The 16,107-nt window shown below is 47.0% G+C and overlaps 2 protein-coding genes across 2 annotated transcripts in view; one reads left to right on the forward strand and one right to left on the reverse strand.

The window, feature by feature from the left end:
- Positions 1–424: 424 nt before the first annotated feature.
- Positions 425–12,243, forward strand: galr1b (galanin receptor 1b). Its single transcript, XM_072379789.1, has 3 exons — positions 425–1,197; positions 2,863–2,928; positions 11,730–12,243. Exons 1-3 carry the CDS (start codon positions 511–513, stop codon positions 12,045–12,047), a joined length of 1,071 nt encoding a protein of 356 aa, XP_072235890.1. The 5' UTR covers positions 425–510; the 3' UTR covers positions 12,048–12,243.
- LOC140301381 (transient receptor potential cation channel subfamily M member 1-like) overlaps positions 9,579–16,107 on the reverse strand; it is a 40,609-nt gene continuing 34,080 nt past the window's right edge. The window contains 1 exon segment of the mRNA XM_072379778.1: positions 9,579–10,651. Within this exon segment, the coding sequence (XP_072235879.1) occupies positions 10,602–10,651 (50 nt within the window). The 3' untranslated portion in view covers positions 9,579–10,601.

The following is a 16,107-nucleotide window of genomic DNA, read 5'->3' on the forward strand; positions in this document are numbered from 1 at the left end:
CAACATATGCTGGAAGTCACCTGTTGCAACTCAGTTTAGTTCCAGATAAAATATCAAATCATGTAAATGAGCAGCTCCCCTTACATCAATCGTGCCTTCACCCGTTAAGAGGCCTGTGGGACATCTGAGAACTCGCTGAAAACAAGGAAACAGGAAGTGAAATCACTGCATTTCATCTCTGGGCAGATGCTCTGATTCTGATAGATACTGGGTGGATCTGGCTGTTTTTGTTTTTCCCTTTGAAACAGAGGCACAATCGGTTCATGTTTGTCTGGACCCAGGGAAGCTGGGAGCATCCTCCCTCAGCTGGTGTAAAGACTTTGGTTTGGTTTTACTTTGAAATCCCGCGACAGGAAACAGCCCGCCGTGATTTCGGGAACTTGCCGTGATTCCAGCACTCTGCACAGTCCGGACTGCACTGCCGGACGTGGCTGATCCGGATCATGGAGCTGGTCTCCCAGTCAGTCCGTGCGCTGCTCTGATCCTCCAGGGTCCACGCGGAGCTCCACCATGCTGCTGCTGGGGAACGACTCCTCCAGCTGGGCTGACCACTCTGAGACCAACCGGTCAGTGGGCGCGAGCACCGGTGCGGCAGCAGGCGGCGAACCCGGACCAGAGGCGGTGATCGTGCCAGTGGTGTTTGGGCTGATTTTCGTGGTGGGAATCGTGGGTAACTCTCTGGTGATGGTGGTGATCGGGAGGGTGAAGCACAGCGGCGGAGTGCGCTCCATCAGCCCCACCAACATCTTTATCTTGAACTTGAGCGTGGCAGACCTCCTCTTCCTCCTCTTCTGCGTGCCCTTCCACGCCACCATCTACTCTCTCCCCGAGTGGGTGTTCGGGGCCTTCCTCTGTAAGTTTGGACACTACTTCTACACCGTCAGCATGCTGGTCAGCGTCTTCACGCTCGTGGCCATGTCCGTGGACCGTTACATCGCCGTGGTGCGCTCCAAAAAGTCCGCGTGCGTCCGGAGCCCCAGGAACGCGCTGGTGGGACTGTGCGTCATCTGGACTCTGTCTCTTGTGTGGTCGGTGCCGGTGGCGCAACACCAGGAGCTCACAAACCACCGCATCGCCTTGAACAGCACCTTCTGCTGGGAGAACTGGTCCGGAGCTTCCAAACCCGCCTACAAGGTGTCCATCCTGGCTCTGGGCTACGTCCTGCCGCTGCTGCTCATCTGCTGCTGCTACACCAGGGTCAGTCCGAAACCGGCGCCGTTACCGGGCTAATGTTTCACTCCAGCGACAGTAAAACACGCACTATTAACCGTGAACAGCGATCAAAGGGCGCGCGCAAAGTCCTTGTGGTCGTAAAAAGTGTGCGTAAAAACCGCACACAAGCACACAAGCACCAATAGGTCAGATATAAGTTGGCCACTGCAGAAAGGCTCAAGCAGCAGAATGTTTGGCCCAAATGTACACGGTACTGAGCCAGATTAGACCCGAATGTGTCCGTTAACCGGGGGGGGGGGGGGGGTTATAACACTTAATGTGTGACATCATTGTTCAAAATAAGAAGGTACAAGCAGAGAAAGGGGCTGAGTTTTTCTATCTGACGCTTAAACCCATCAGACCCTTTCTGATAATCTAAAAATAAGAGGTTTTTACTTTTGCTGTTACCAGTGCACGTGAGTTCAGTCTCCATGACAACGGTGTCCTGAAGACTTTAGAGGTTTGTGTCTGAGGGAAACTGCTCTTCATCCTTCATTTATCTTTCCTTTCAGAGAGCTCAGCTGCTAAACCCCTAATCAATAATGATTGGATGAGTACCGGTGGTGATCCTGATCTGACTGATCAGCCTCAAAACTAGTTTTAAAACTGAAACTCGGTCACACCCTGAAACCAAAACAGATTTTAATTTCTTATGTTGTTCTTCTGTCGGTTTTCAGGATAAAATGGATGTTTAATCAGAAAGATCTTTTAAGTATTAGGATTTATTAACCAGGTGTGTTCCAGGTGTTATCCAGGTGTGTTTCAGGTAATATCCAGGACAGTTTCAGGTATAACCCCGGTGTGTTCCAAGTGTTATTCAGAAGTACATTTTATCCAGGTGTTATCCAGTTATCTTCCAGGTGTGTTCCAGGTGTTATCCAGGTGGGATTCAAGTGTGATTCAGGTGTGTTTCAGATATGTTCCAGGTGTAATTCAGGTGTTGTTCAGCTGCGATCCATGTGTGATCAAATTGTGATTATCCAGGTGTCATACATATGTGTTCCAGGTTTGATTCAGGTGTGTTCCAGGTGTACTATATGTGCTTTGAGAGTGATTAAGCTGTATTCCAGGTGTTATCCAGTTGTGTTCCAGGTGTTATCCAGTTATCTTCCAGGTATGTTCCAGGTGTTATCCAAGTGGGATTCAAGTGTGTTTCAGATATGTTCCAGGTTTGATTCAGGTGTGTTCCAGGTGTTATACAGGTGCTGTTCAGGTGTTATCCAGTTGTGTTCCAGGTGTTATCCAGGTGTGTTCCAGGTGTGTTCCAGGTGTTATCCAGGTGTGTTCCAGGTGTGTTCCAGGTGTGTTACAGCTGTTATCTGTGGGTGTTCCAGGTGTTTTACAGCTGAGTTCTAGGTTTTATCCACGTGTTATCCAGGTGTTATTCAAGTATTATCCAGGTGTGTTCCAGGTATGTTCCAGGTGTGTTCCAGGTATTATCCAGGTGTTATCCAGGTGTGTTCCAGGTATTATCCAGGTGTGTTACAGGTATGTTCCAGGTGTTATTCAAGTATTATCCAGGTGTGACGGAGCACATACACTGAAAACACAGGGGAGACAGATTTTTATCAACACTCCAGATGTTTCACATGTTCACCTCAAGCTCCTCAGTTGGATTCATTAGATTGTCACTTTCTGTTTTTACTTTAGGTTTTATGTCACCTCCATAAGAAGATGAAGAACATGTCCAAGAAGTCAGAGCGCTCCAAAAGAAAGGTATGCTTTTCTTCTTTTGTCATGTGTAAATGCAGAGTAAAGAGAGCAGAGGGAGGAAAGTACTTAGGACCAGAAGCCAAGGACAAACCATATAGAGTAACTATATAACTGGTCGGTTTCTCCCTGCAGCACTGAATATGATTTTTTAAATACATTTAGCCTGATTCAGTAGATTCAAGCTGGTTTAATAAGTTATTCAGTCACATGAGAAAATCTGAATATGGCAGAACAGTTGCTGGACTGACTGAACTGGAAGGTTTGGATCCTGAACAATTCAGAGACACAGAATAGAGTCAGATGGAGGTTTCTGTACATTTTAAACAAGCTTCAAGTTAAACAGGGACACACATAATTACTGCATATTGTAGGTCTGTTGTCAGCATCATTTGATGTTAATTATCTGTCACGCCTTCATTGTCTTTATCTAACTGTCATCCTGGCAGCTTTTAGCAGCCCAAATAGGGCCAAAGAGCTTGTATGTGAGTCAGGACTTTATATTATGGTCAATATTAGGTTCTATGTTCGATCCCAGATACAAAACTGATGGGACGCTGTAAAGTATAAATAAAAACAGAATGCAATGGTTTGTAAATATTTTACTCTTATTGGAACAAAACAAAACGTTTTTTTATGTTTCAACATAAAATGTTGAAAATGACACATTTTACTGCTTAATGGAAATTTTGAGCTCATCTTTAATCTGATGGCAGCAACACATCCCAAAAAGTTGGGACAGCAGCAAAAACAGGCTGGAAAAGTAAGTGGTTCTAAGAAACCGCTGGAGAAACACGATTAGTCAGATTAATCAACAAAGATGGGCAGAGATTCAACATTCTGCGTAAAACTGAGTCTACAAACTGTGGAGAAACTTCAGAAAAATGTTCCTGATGAAAAACTGTGAAGACTTTGAATATTCCATCATCTACAGAATGTAATATCATCAAAAGATCCAGAAGATCTGGAGACTGTTCTGAAAATCAACAGAAGAAATATTTCAGCAAGACAATGTTGAACTATTCCAACAGCAAGGCTTCGTAGTGGAAGAATCCAGGTGCTGAACTGACCTGCCTGCAGTCCAGACCTTTCACCACCTGAAAACATTTAGAATACAGCAAAGAAGACCCAGGAATCCTCTATCAGACAGTAATCGGACAGCATTCCTCTCCCAAAGGTCCAGCAGCTGGTCTCCTCAGGTCCAGATGTTTACAGATGTTGTTAAAAGAAGAGGGGATGCTACACAGTGGGAAACATGGACCTGACCCAACATTTATGAGAGATTTGCTGCCCTCAGATTCAAGTAAAATGTCTCATTTAATGTATAAAATGTTGGTTTGTGAGATCACTGCATTCTGTTTTTTATTTACAATTTAAAGAGCGTCCCAACTCTTTTGGAACTGGAGGTGTACATTCACCCCTGAGGACCGCTTCAGGCTGGTGACTGGACTCTGTAAGGTGCAGCCCGTCCACAGTCTCCCCTGAGTGGTCCAGGTATGACGTCACAGGTGAGCAGCAGCAGCCTCAGACTGACTGACAGAGTGCAGACGTCCTGCAGCAGCAGATCCGTTAGCAGCACACAGTTTACAGCAGAGTATCTGGTGCTGCCGGCTCGCTGAGGATGAACAAAGGCTGCTGGGTAAATATTTAGACAGAGGGACTAAGAATAGAGGAGATGAGAGCCTTCACGGCTTCATTCACAGACTGAACTCCTCACACAGCTTCATGCAGAGGCTGCAGCCGATGCTCAGGCCATCTGCAGGGATTTCATCCGCAACCAGGAAATCTCTGTCAGAAAAACATTTTTCATTGGTGCTCCTGTAATGAAGTTTTATGGTTCTGCAGATAACCGACTTCATTAAAGCTGCTGAAGAGAAGAACAAACAAAATGAAGCCAAGCCATATAACATTTTATTAAGAGGAACAACAGCTGTGAATAAAATTCTAATTAGTTACTGGACCTGTTGGATGATTTGATGTTTCTGACCCAGAACAGCTGCTGTCAGTCATCAGATCTCACAAACAGAGCAGTGATGCTGCCTCAGAAATGTTTCCACAGAGCTTCAGACTGAGCGCCTTCTCTGCGAAGAACACAGCTGTAAAACTTTATGACCACCTCCATCCTTACAGGGAGCGCCTGGCGCTTCAGCACCGAAACAGCGAGGCTGCTGGTTTCCAGTCGGCAGGCAGCTGGTTTCCAGTCGGCAGGCTGCTGGTTTCCAGTCGGCAGGCTGCTGGTTTCCAGTCAGCAGGCTGCTGGTTTCCAGTCTGCAGGCAGCTGGTTTCCAGTCTGCAGGCTGCTGGTTTCCAGTCGGCAGGCTTCTGGTTTCCAGTCAGCAGGCTTCTGGTTTCCAGTCTGCAGGCTGCTGGTTTCCAGTCTGCAGGCAGCTGGTTTCCAGTCGGCAGGCTGCTGGTTTCCAGTCAGCAGGCTGCTGGTTTCCAGTCGGCAGGCTGCTGGTTTCCAGTCGGCAGGCTGCTGGTTTCCAGTCGGCAGGCTGCTGGTTTCCAGTCGGCAGGCAGCTGGTTTCCAGTCGGCAGGCTGCTGGTTTCCAGTCGGCAGGCAGCTGGTTTCCAGTCGGCAGGCTGCTGGTTTCCAGTCGGCAGGCAGCTGGTTTCCAGTCGGCAGGCTGCTGGTTTCCAGTCGGCAGGCAGCTGGTTTCCAGTCAGCAGGCTGCTGGTTTCCAGTCAGCAGGCTGCTGGTTTCCAGTCAGCAGGCTGCTGGTTTCCAGTCGGCAGGCAGCTGGTTTCCAGTCGGCAGGCTGGGCTTGTTGTTTACTTGAGAGTAAAGCTCCGTCAGATCAGGAGAGGAACCAGGAGGGGAACCAGGAGGGGAACCAGGAGAGGAACCAGGAGGGGAACCAGGAGGGGAACCAGGAGGGGAACCAGGAGAGGAACCAGGAGAGGAACCAGGAGGGGAACCAGGAGAGGAACCAGGAGAGGAACCAGGAGAGGAACCAGGAGGGGAACCAGGAGAGGAACCAGGAGAGGAACCAGGAGAGGAACCAGTAGGGGAACCAGGAGAGGAACCAGGAGGGGAACCAGGAGGGGAACCAGGAGAGGAACCAGGAGAGGAACCAGGAGAGGAACCAGGAGGGGAACCAGGAGAGGAACCAGGAGAGGAACCAGGAGAGGAACCAGGAGGGGAACCAGGAGAGGAACCAGGAGAGGAACCAGGAGAGGAACCAGTAGGGGAACCAGGAGAGGAACCAGGAGGGGAACCAGGAGGGGAACCAGGAGAGGAACCAGGAGAGGAACCAGGAGAGGAACCAGGAGGGGAACCAGGAGAGGAACCAGGAGGGGAACCAGGAGAGGAACCAGGAGGGGAACCAGGAGGGGAACCAGGAGGGGAACCAGGAGGGGAACCAGGAGAGGAACCAGGAGAGGAACCAGGAGGGGAACCAGGAGAGGAACCAGGAGAGGAACCAGGAGGGGAACCAGGAGAGGAACCAGGAGGGGAACCAGGAGAGGAACCAGGAGAGGAACCAGGAGAGGAACCAGGAGGGGAACCAGGAGAGGAACCAGGAGGGGAACCAGGAGGGGAACCAGGAGAGGAACCAGGAGAGGAACCAGGAGGGGAACCAGGAGAGGAACCAGGAGGGGAACCAGGAGGGGAACCAGGAGAGGAACCAGGAGGGGAACCAGGAGAGGAACCAGGAGAGGAACCAGGAGGGGAACCAGGAGAGGAACCAGGAGGGGAACCAGGAGAGGAACCAGGAGGGGAACCAGAAAACTAAAGGCTCTGCCTTCCACTCCAGAGTCTGGGAACAGTAAGCAGGCACTCAGAGAGAGCTCTGAGTTGGGAGGATGCTCGGCCTTTGGGGGCTTTGTATGTGATAAGAAGGATTTTACACTGAGTTCTAAATCTGACAGGAGCCGTGCAGGGAGGCTCAAACTGGAGAAACTCTGGCTGCAGCATTCTGGATCAGCTGAGGGAGTTTAATGGATGTTCAGCTGAAAAAGCATCTTCCTGGATGTAATAAATTCATGGACCGGTTTTCCAGTATCACCTTGAGACAGGATGTTCCTGAGTCTGGAGACATTACAGAGGTGAAAATATGTGCACTTAAAGACAAGTCGTGGTCAAAGATGACTCCAAGGTTCTTCACGGTGGGAGCAGGAGCCAAAGCAGCTACATCCGGAGAAACTGAAGAAGCAGACTGTATTCTGTTCAGCCTGCAGATAAAACAGGAACTGTTGGTCCTCATGTGATGCGGGAGCCGATCAGCGTTTCTGATCCGACCGTTTCTTTCTACCTCTGCAGGATGATCTGGGCTTGTTCTGCAGTCATTGAGTCCACCATGAACTCCTCTGGATACCACAGTATTCGGAGGCCATCTGTCCCACAGCTGAAGCTGGGCTGAAACTGGCTCATCAGCAGAAGCAGCGTTGGAAAGAGGCACGATAACGTCAAACAGAAAACCATTACTTCCACTTATTGCTGCTAAAGGGGCTTCTACACGCTGTTGGTCCATGGGCTGGGTTTGTGTGATCAGTGTAGAATTCACAGCCGAAGGTTTTCCAGAACAATGCACTATGAGGAAATAATCAGTCTGATGTGGGTTTGATGTTTTGGCTGATAAGAAACACCCTGTTGTGTTGATGGTCTGGTTCACAGACTTCATGACGCTCAGATGTCACCTCAGGAGCATTTCCAGTCAGATCACCGTGAGTCTCATTGGATTTTGTTGGAGTCATTTTCCATTGTGCAGCAGGTAACAAACTATTCAGAGAACTTGGAATATCTCTGGATCCATCTGTGGGAACAGTGATGAATATCTGGAGCTGACAGATGACCCACTCCTCTCAAACTGACTCTGTGTAAATAAAGATGTTGGAAAGTAGAATTCTTCTTTCTGTACAAAGTGAGGATATCAGTGGAAAGTTGTTTTTGAAGTGGGGAGCGGTGTGGTTCAGGTCTGGGCTATTTTTAGGAACAGGAGTGGGTTTTGGGAAGGTAAGGACCAACATAACTCAAGTTATTTGAGGATGGTGGAACATTTGTTGGAAGTCAGGAGCATTTGGGAAAATGGACAGAATTTGAGATAATGCTAGAATGTGAGGACAACTTTTTATTAAAGCCAGTTGAAGTTTTCAGCGTTGAAACTTTGTGAGACAGAAGAGCCTGGATGTGCAGGGCTGCTGCTCGGCTACAGTTGTGGTGGAAATATGAGTGTGACAGTTCATAAGTTTGAAGATGAATCACGGTGAAAGCAGAGAACTGATTAGAAATACACAGAATGGACTCTTTAGGGAGGCTTTAGGCTGAACTGAATGCTGGAGTGTTTGTTGTGAAGCAGTTTCAAATGGTGCACATCATAGGCTGACTGGTGGAGTAAGAACTATTTATTCAACTACAACTGGAGGCGCTTGCAGGAGCAGGTGATCCAAAACCCAAGAGAATGAGGTGTGAAATACAACTGAATCACTGATGAGGATCCCACACTGAACTGAGGAAACCAGGGAATGTTTGTACACAGGAAGCTAATGACAAACTGAGGCTAGGTGTGGTAATTAGCTACCTAAATCCAGTTGAAGAGAGTCGAAAACAACACTAAGGCTACGTTTGAATTGTCCACTTGTTCACTGTATGTTGCACCATATTTCTGTAAAAGTATAGTTCAGATGATTTACACTACGAGGGTCTGGAAGCCAAGAGGTAACAGAACATGCTAATGCTAGCTGGCGCTAATATTTGTAGCCTGTTGCTTTCATTTTCTGACCCATGTAGAATTTCTGGTGACCAAATGGACGGGAAGTTTCTCATCTCTCTTTCTGCCTGAGACTCAGAACTTGAGAATTTATGATAAAAATATGTTCAGGAATCACATTTAAAGCTGAGGTTGTTCAGTCTGAACAGGCTCAGGGTCAGTTTAACAGTAATGCAGATCACTTTATGAATAGCCTATATTTATGTGAGCAACTCTGTGGACACCGTGGCTCTGAAAGCTGGATTTGATCATATTATAAGTATTATACAGTTTTATTATAAAAGTCAGTTCTATTACACCCTGGACAGGTTGTCCATCACAGAGACACACGACCAGGCTCACACCCACTCCTCTGGATAAGTTAGCATCACCAATTAACCTAACATCCACGCTTTTGGACTGCAGCCGAAGTACCCGGGAGAACCCACACATGCACGGGGAGCCCATCCACACAGGAAGACCCCAGCTGGGAATGTGCTATACAGACAGATGTTTGGAACGATCTTTCATTGTTCCGCCCGTTTCTGCAGATTTAACATATCTGAATCCTGCTGACGGTTCTTTATGAGACACAGAGAGACCTGACTGTGAACCAAAGGCTCGTAACTGGGAAGTGTTCAGGGAGAGGGAAATACTTCAGCAGCTGTCTGGGTCTGCCTGCTCATGACTCCTGGTTAATACTGTGATACTGCAGTGAGTCCTGACCCAAAGGTCAGACTGAGGAACGTTTAGCCCTCCATTTCTTACCTTAGTGTAGTTTTTGGGTTCTAAGCATCAAGGAGCACCTGGTTGGTGGAGCACAGGTAAAAATGAGTCTGTCCATAAAACCATAAGGTTTTGAATTGTGGGAGGAAGCCGGAGAGAACCCAGCTGAGATCAGAACCAGGGCTAAACACCACATCACCATGAAATCAGAACCAGAAACCCAGAGAACATGTCAGTGTTTGTTTTTATTCAGAATTTTCCATTTCTAAGTCTGTTGAGTTGGCTCGATATCTCCTGGGCAACAGTGTGTGTGGTTTCAGTTGTTGACCATTTAAAAGTGTGTAATGGTGTTGAGTTTAAAGAGAGAAGGCCAGCGGTGGGATGAAATGTAGTTTCCATCCAGTCTGAAGTTGAACTGAAATAAATGTAACATGAAACCTGAAGACACACGGATGCTGATTTCCCTGTTTATGGTGGACAGAGTGACCAGAGTTACTGTTCAAACAAACCATCACAGAAAAGAAACCCAGGCATCAGATAAGATGCAGTTTGTTTCTCACCCAGGAAACATGTCATCCAAAAACAGGTGGGTCAGGACTGGGGGGATGTGCTGTAGCCAATGAGAAGAGAGAGGAGGCGGGCGGAAGGAAAACAGGCCTGAGGGAGGCCTGAGTGTTTTTAATCTTTCTTCATTTTGAATTTCAATAAGTTCTGAAACCTGATGGATCAGCGAAGGCTGCGACTGCTCCTCTGCAGTTAGTCTGAGGGGGGGGGGGGGGGGGGGGGTTAATTTAGGGTGACATAGTCTTAATGGAGCCATAATTCTGTTATATTCTGCCCATTTTTTACTGAAAACATTCTGCAGCACATCACCAACCAAAGATGGCTAAAACAGAATCTTTAACAGCCAGTTAGTGTCCGAGTCTGTGAAGGCTGGGCCTGTTGAGATGAACACGGAGCTGAAGAACAGCACACTAAGCTTAGGGTTTAGTTTTTGAAGTAGTCGTGGATGAAAAGCTACGCTTATGGTGGTTCTTGGTCTCTGCTCTGGTTCAGTTGTTTCTTAGTACCCTGGTTTATTTTCTGTTCTGTCCTCCAGAGGTCACAGTTGTCTTGGTCTTTTCCCTGGTCTCTTTCACTCTTGTTCATTGTCAGTCAGGTCCTCACAGTATTTATGCTCCTTGTTTATCTCAGTCTTAGTCAGATATTTGCTTTTACGTTCACTTTTTCCTGTAGTTCTGTTCCGCACGTGTCTGGTTTGTTCTGTTATTTAGTCTTTTGTTTGTTTGACTTTATGGTTTCCTGGATCAGCCAAGCTTTTGGTTTCTTCCATCAATCATCCATTAGCCTCTGGACAGCTGTTTCCTGCATTTGGGTCCTCCATAACCTGTCACTTTTTTATTTGGCTCCAAGTTCAGCTGCAAAGAAACTAGCTTGAGTCAGACACCTTCGTGGTTCTCTTATTAAAGTTACCTGTTGCTCAAAAAAAGGATTGAATACTTGATAGACAGCGACAAGAACAATGATGAGGATCTGACAGGAACCAGGAGCTGTAGATACTGAGGGTCATCGGCAGAATGATTCAGGGTCAGAACTGACTGGCAGAGTTCCCTCTGACCCAATAACTTTTCTACAACACTGTCAGTCATGGTCAGAGTTCGCTTGGTCTGAGGATGATTACTCCATGGGTAGTGGACCACTAAGCCGTCCATCACAGAACCAGAACCTCCACTCAGGAATAACAGGTTCTGGTAACTCAGCCTTTTTCTGCAGGCTCTAATGTGTTTGATGTGTCATGTGACCATTCTGCAGGATCAGCACAAGTAGAGCAGCCTATCCGAGTGTGGAGGTGTGCAAATGTCAGCATGTCAATGCTGATGGAATATTATCTGATATGCAGGCCCAGGCTGGTGAAGGTGCTGATCCAAGTTCGATCAAATATCAGCAGAACAGACCTGTTGGCAGATCAGAACCAGATATAAAGTCAGGTTTTCACAGCAGTGGAACCCATCCAATCCGATAGGATGGACAGTTCTGATGTCAGGCATCTGTTTGCATCTTATCTCTCCTTCGGGCTCTGCTTTCATAATCTTTCTTTTGATGCAAATAAATAACTAATAAAGCTTCTTATTCATCTTTTTTCCTGCTGACTGAAGTAACACTTTCACCAGCAGCAACTGACTTCAGAAATGCATCTTTGTCTGATAAGTTCACCTCAGACTCTGTCTGTTGATTTTGGTGGAACTTTTTCATGGAAAATGACTGCTCTGATGTTCTGCCAACATCTCAAAAGAATTCAGCCTCTATGGTCTGCAGTTGGATGTGTTTCTAAAACTGTGCATCTGTTCTGATTTCTGACCCTGTAGATTTACTCTGATGTTTTCTCCTCCTCAGACCGCTCAGACCATCCTGCTGGTTGTCACCGCCTTCACCTTCTGCTGGTTGCCTCACCACATCATCGCCATGTGGGTGGAGTTTGGTAGTTTTCCCCTGACCGACGCCTCCTTTGCCTTCCGTATCGTGGCCCACTGCCTGTCCTATGGAAACTCCTGCGTTAACCCTGTCCTCTATGCGTTCCTGTCTGAGAATTTCAGAAAAGCCTGCCGCCAGGTCTTCACCCGCCACCTCCCATACCCGCCGCCCCCCAACAAGAAGGTGGTTCGATTTCGCATGGATAACTTCTCCACCACACACTCCACCACCAACATCTGAGGGAGCAGAGGTCTGATAGAGCAGGAGCTGGTCACATGACCTCAGGGCCACGTGTGATTGGCTGCTGCGATCAGTCTGCACATCTCTGGCTGTAGAGAAACAGAAAATAGTTTTTATGGTTTCCTCAGCCATAAACAGACACAAACTGAACCACTTACAATATTTTGTCGGCCAAATAAACATACTTCTTCATGTTTTCATTCATTTACAGTGAACCCCAGAAATGTGGACACCGGTGCAGTTCCTATGATTTTATCTGTTTACTAAAGTAAATTAACCAGATAAAATGTTATTTTTTAATCCTTCTCAGACTGAATGAAATCGGGAGCAGCAGCACAAAGTGTTTCCTTCTCTCTGACTTTCAAGCCTCTCGTGTTTGTGGGTTTTTCTGCCCTCAGTATTGTCTTCAGCAGCTTCACCGGGCTCAGATCCGCTGTGGGACTCTCAGAACGTTCCACGTCTTTTCTTTCTGAACCTCTTGCTTTTTCTCACTATGTTTGAGTCCATCTTTACGGAGACTCTCCGTCCAATCAGCAGACATCTCTGTACCGTCATCGTTAAACTTAAAGCCCATCTCCTGTCTCCAGGTGTTTTACAGCTGATGTTGCAGCTTCAAATCAGAACTTTTTTCTTCTTGTCATTCTGGTTCAGGTTGACAGGAGTTTCATCATTTTCAGAACTGTTCTGGTTCTTTAACATGTTTAGAACCAACCCTTGAGGATCATTTAGGTCTGCAGCTTCATGTGAACTCTGTACTTGCTCTGTGAAGATCTTTGTTCCTCAGAATGGACTGAACTGTAGATGTGTTGACGGCCCTCTCCCTGTATGGATATGCTGTCCGATGGCATGTTGTGAGTTCCCAGCTGCAGACTGATGAAGAAGTGATGAAGGAACTGTGGTGTATGAGGGATGGACACCACCGATGTGTAGATGATGCAGGAAGAACTCTGCTGACGCAGACTTGGTCGAACACAGAAACATTTTACTGCCAACCAGGTCTGCATCAGAATTACAGATTAATGCATCAAATCTGGAGAGATCTTCAAAGCTCAAAAGTCCAGTGCAATGTCCCTCGTGTTGTGGGTGCTTCTCCCGTTTATAGGGTAAAACCTTCCCATATCTGATAACCCTGTATGTGCTGCACGCCCCCGTCAACATGCACATTAATCACTATATAATGTATGACCCTGTCCACTTAATTATGCTATGCTTCAAATGTTTGTGTGCGTGACCATTGTTCCTCTCCTATCTGGAGCCACTGAACCTCTGTTAAGTAAAGTCAGATGAGTCAAATGAATCAGACAGTGCAGAACCAAACTCCCCTCACCGTTAAATGGACTGTGGGTCAATGGTTCAGTTACAGCAGAATCTGTGAAACCAACGGTTCTACATGTCAAAGAGCTGCAAACCTTCCTGCAGTCTGGATGTGAAAACACTCAAAGCTGAGAACTATGATTTAAACTACTTCAGGTGTGAACATTTCAAAGGGACTTAGTCTCACAGAGACCGACTCACCAGTGTTGCAGCATCTGCTTCCAATCCTGTCAGGGCCCGGATCCACTTGGTGGTGGACAGGGAAAATTCAGCCCTGGACTTTTTGGTCCAGACTGGCCCACAACAATCAGATACTGTGCCAACTGGGTCCGTTGATGTACTGCACATATAATACAGAATCCCTTGATATTCTGGAGCATTGAATAAAATAAATGATGACCACACAGTATGTTGCTCACTTGTTCTTAACAAGGATACTGGAGAAGGATTATTACTTGTTGAATTAAAACATAGCTGGGTTGGGATGGGTGGGCTGAGGGTCTCTGGTGAGAGAGATGATGTACTGGGCACAAACCTGGACGTGAAAAGTAGAGAAATAGCACGAATATGTTTGAACACCCCCAATATGTATGCAGATGTTTAATAGTAGTTCATCAGTTTCATTAGTTTTAACTGTATAATGTGAAATGGGTCATTGTCTCCTATTTGATGTAATTTAATCTGAAAACTTCCATAAATAAGTGTTCAAAAAAAGAAAAGCAAGGACAATAAACCATAAACACTGACAGAAACAGCATATTTGAACAAATTGGACAGTAGAAAGTGTACTGATACTTAAAACACTTTAACTCTGGTGACCTGATTTGTAATAAAAACTGTGAAAAAGCAGATCTGCGTGCTCAAACCACACCACCATAAGATAGTGGTGAATTAATCAGGATAGTATATCATTTTGCAACACTTTAGAACTAGATTTACACCACAACATTTAGTGAATGAGTGTTTATCCACAACATGTTAGTTAGCGCACACCTGCTGTCACCACCCATCTCCTGCTCCCCCTCCTGTACCTCATGGCCGCGGGAGCCTCGCTTTCACTGTCCGAAGACACCTCCTGAGAGGGACCCGCCGCCGCCGGAAGCCCCGCCGCCGCCGGAAGCCCCGCCGCCGCCGGAAGCCCCGCCGCCGCCGGAAGCCCCGCCGCCGCCGGAAGCCCCGCCGCCGCCGGAAGCCCCGCCGCCGCCGGAAGCCCCGCCGCAGCCGGAAGCTCCGCAGCAGCCGGAAGCTCCGCCCCCGCCGCAGCTCACATGTTTATTATATTTCTGCTCTTAGCAGCATCTGTTGCGGGAGCCTTTTTTTTCATTTCCGTCAGTTTTTCTGCACCGCCTTTTCGTTTTTTTTCTCTATTTTTGCTTCCTCTTCTCTCTCATAGAGTGCTAATGTTGTGCGATTAGCTCATCATTAAAGGTCACAAAACACGAAGAGAAAAACGGTCATTAAAGTCCAATTAAATCGAGTTCAGGGCTAAGGGTTGTTTGTTTTGTCACATTAAATGCGTTTAATAACGAGGAGAGCAAAACCAGAACCGAGATAAACAGCCTGGAAGCATATTAAGCTTGTATTAAAGATCAATTAGATGTCAATATAAAATGTAAACATGCAGCTGACATTTAAACCTGTATCAAAAGTTTGAATAAAAGCACATTCAGTGTTATTCTGATGGATGAAGTGATTGATGAATCTCACTCATGTTTGGTCACAGCAGCACGATGTTTGCAGAGAAGTTATCAGAGAATTACTCCACATCAACATGGTTTGACCGGTTTACACCGTGATCTTTGTTTGAATCTCTGTAGGACTTTCTCAGGTGTTTACAGGTGTGTCAAAGTGAATAAAATATGAGATGTCAGAAGATGTTTGATCACACACTTTGTGGAGCTCCAACAGGTTGTTAGCCGCCCTCTGTCCTCAGTCTGGTGTCTGCAGGCCTCAGTTTAAGCCCAAACTTGACCCAAAAATGAAAGACTCCAGCTCTGTTTAGCTATCGTCCTTCACAGTGTTGACTGACCAACTGTTCTGTCCAAACTTTGGTGACCACTCAGACCTTTTCCACGCAGCCATGGGATGGTGGGCAAACAGCTCCTTCGTGTGTCACCGTGTTGTTGTCAGATGGTTTGTGTTTGGGTCCAGTTTCAGTTCATAGTTGGAAAGAAAAAAGACACAATACAGCTGCAGCGTATCTAAACTTTACTTAAATTGAATCACTTAAACACACATTTCATCTTCAGATTGAACTGTAGCGCCTACAGCAGGGGGCTGAACCACCGCCGAGCCACAGCTCGAACCCCGCCGAGCCACAGCTCGAACCCCGCCGAGCCACAGCTCGAACCCCGCCGAGCCACAGCTCGAACCCCGCCGAGCCACAGCTCGAACCCCGCCGAGCCACAGCTCGATTCACGAGGAGCTTGAAGAAAAAGGATCAGCTCTATGAAAGGAGGTGAAGACGGGCAGTGAGTAAACCGAGGCTTTATTCCAACAAAAACTGAGGCCAAGGCAGGATAGACATGAGGGAAACTGGCAGGACTGAACAGCTATTAAGAATCAGCATAGGGTTGCATGGAGGAATCTGAGGGACAAAAGGCAAGGATTCAATTAGGAGTCAGGGTTTAGCCATAAGAGAGACCTGATTACCACATGAAGACTGGCTGCTCCTGCTGGTCCTTAAGGACTCCTGATGAGGTAGAATGAGGCACAGGTGTGCCTGCAGGAGCCAGCCAGCACTAAA

Source organism: Leuresthes tenuis, unplaced genomic scaffold (genome assembly GCF_036924035.1).
Source record: "Leuresthes tenuis unplaced genomic scaffold, fLeuTen1.0.hap1 SCAF_2, whole genome shotgun sequence".
Taxonomy (NCBI): Eukaryota; Metazoa; Chordata; class Actinopteri; order Atheriniformes; family Atherinopsidae; genus Leuresthes; species Leuresthes tenuis.

What these genes read in the sequence shown, in the direction of transcription:
- galr1b (XM_072379789.1), top strand. Translation starts at nt 511, where the DNA reads ATGCTGCTGCTGGGGAACGACTCCTCCAGCTGGGCTGACCACTCTGAG. An exon ending in TCTGCTGCTGCTACACCAGG is followed by an intron (nt 1,198 to 2,862) that starts GTCAGTCCGAAA and finishes TTTTTACTTTAG; the next exon opens with GTTTTATGTCACCTCCATAA. An exon ending in CAGAGCGCTCCAAAAGAAAG is followed by an intron (nt 2,929 to 11,729) that starts GTATGCTTTTCT and finishes TCTCCTCCTCAG; the next exon opens with ACCGCTCAGACCATCCTGCT.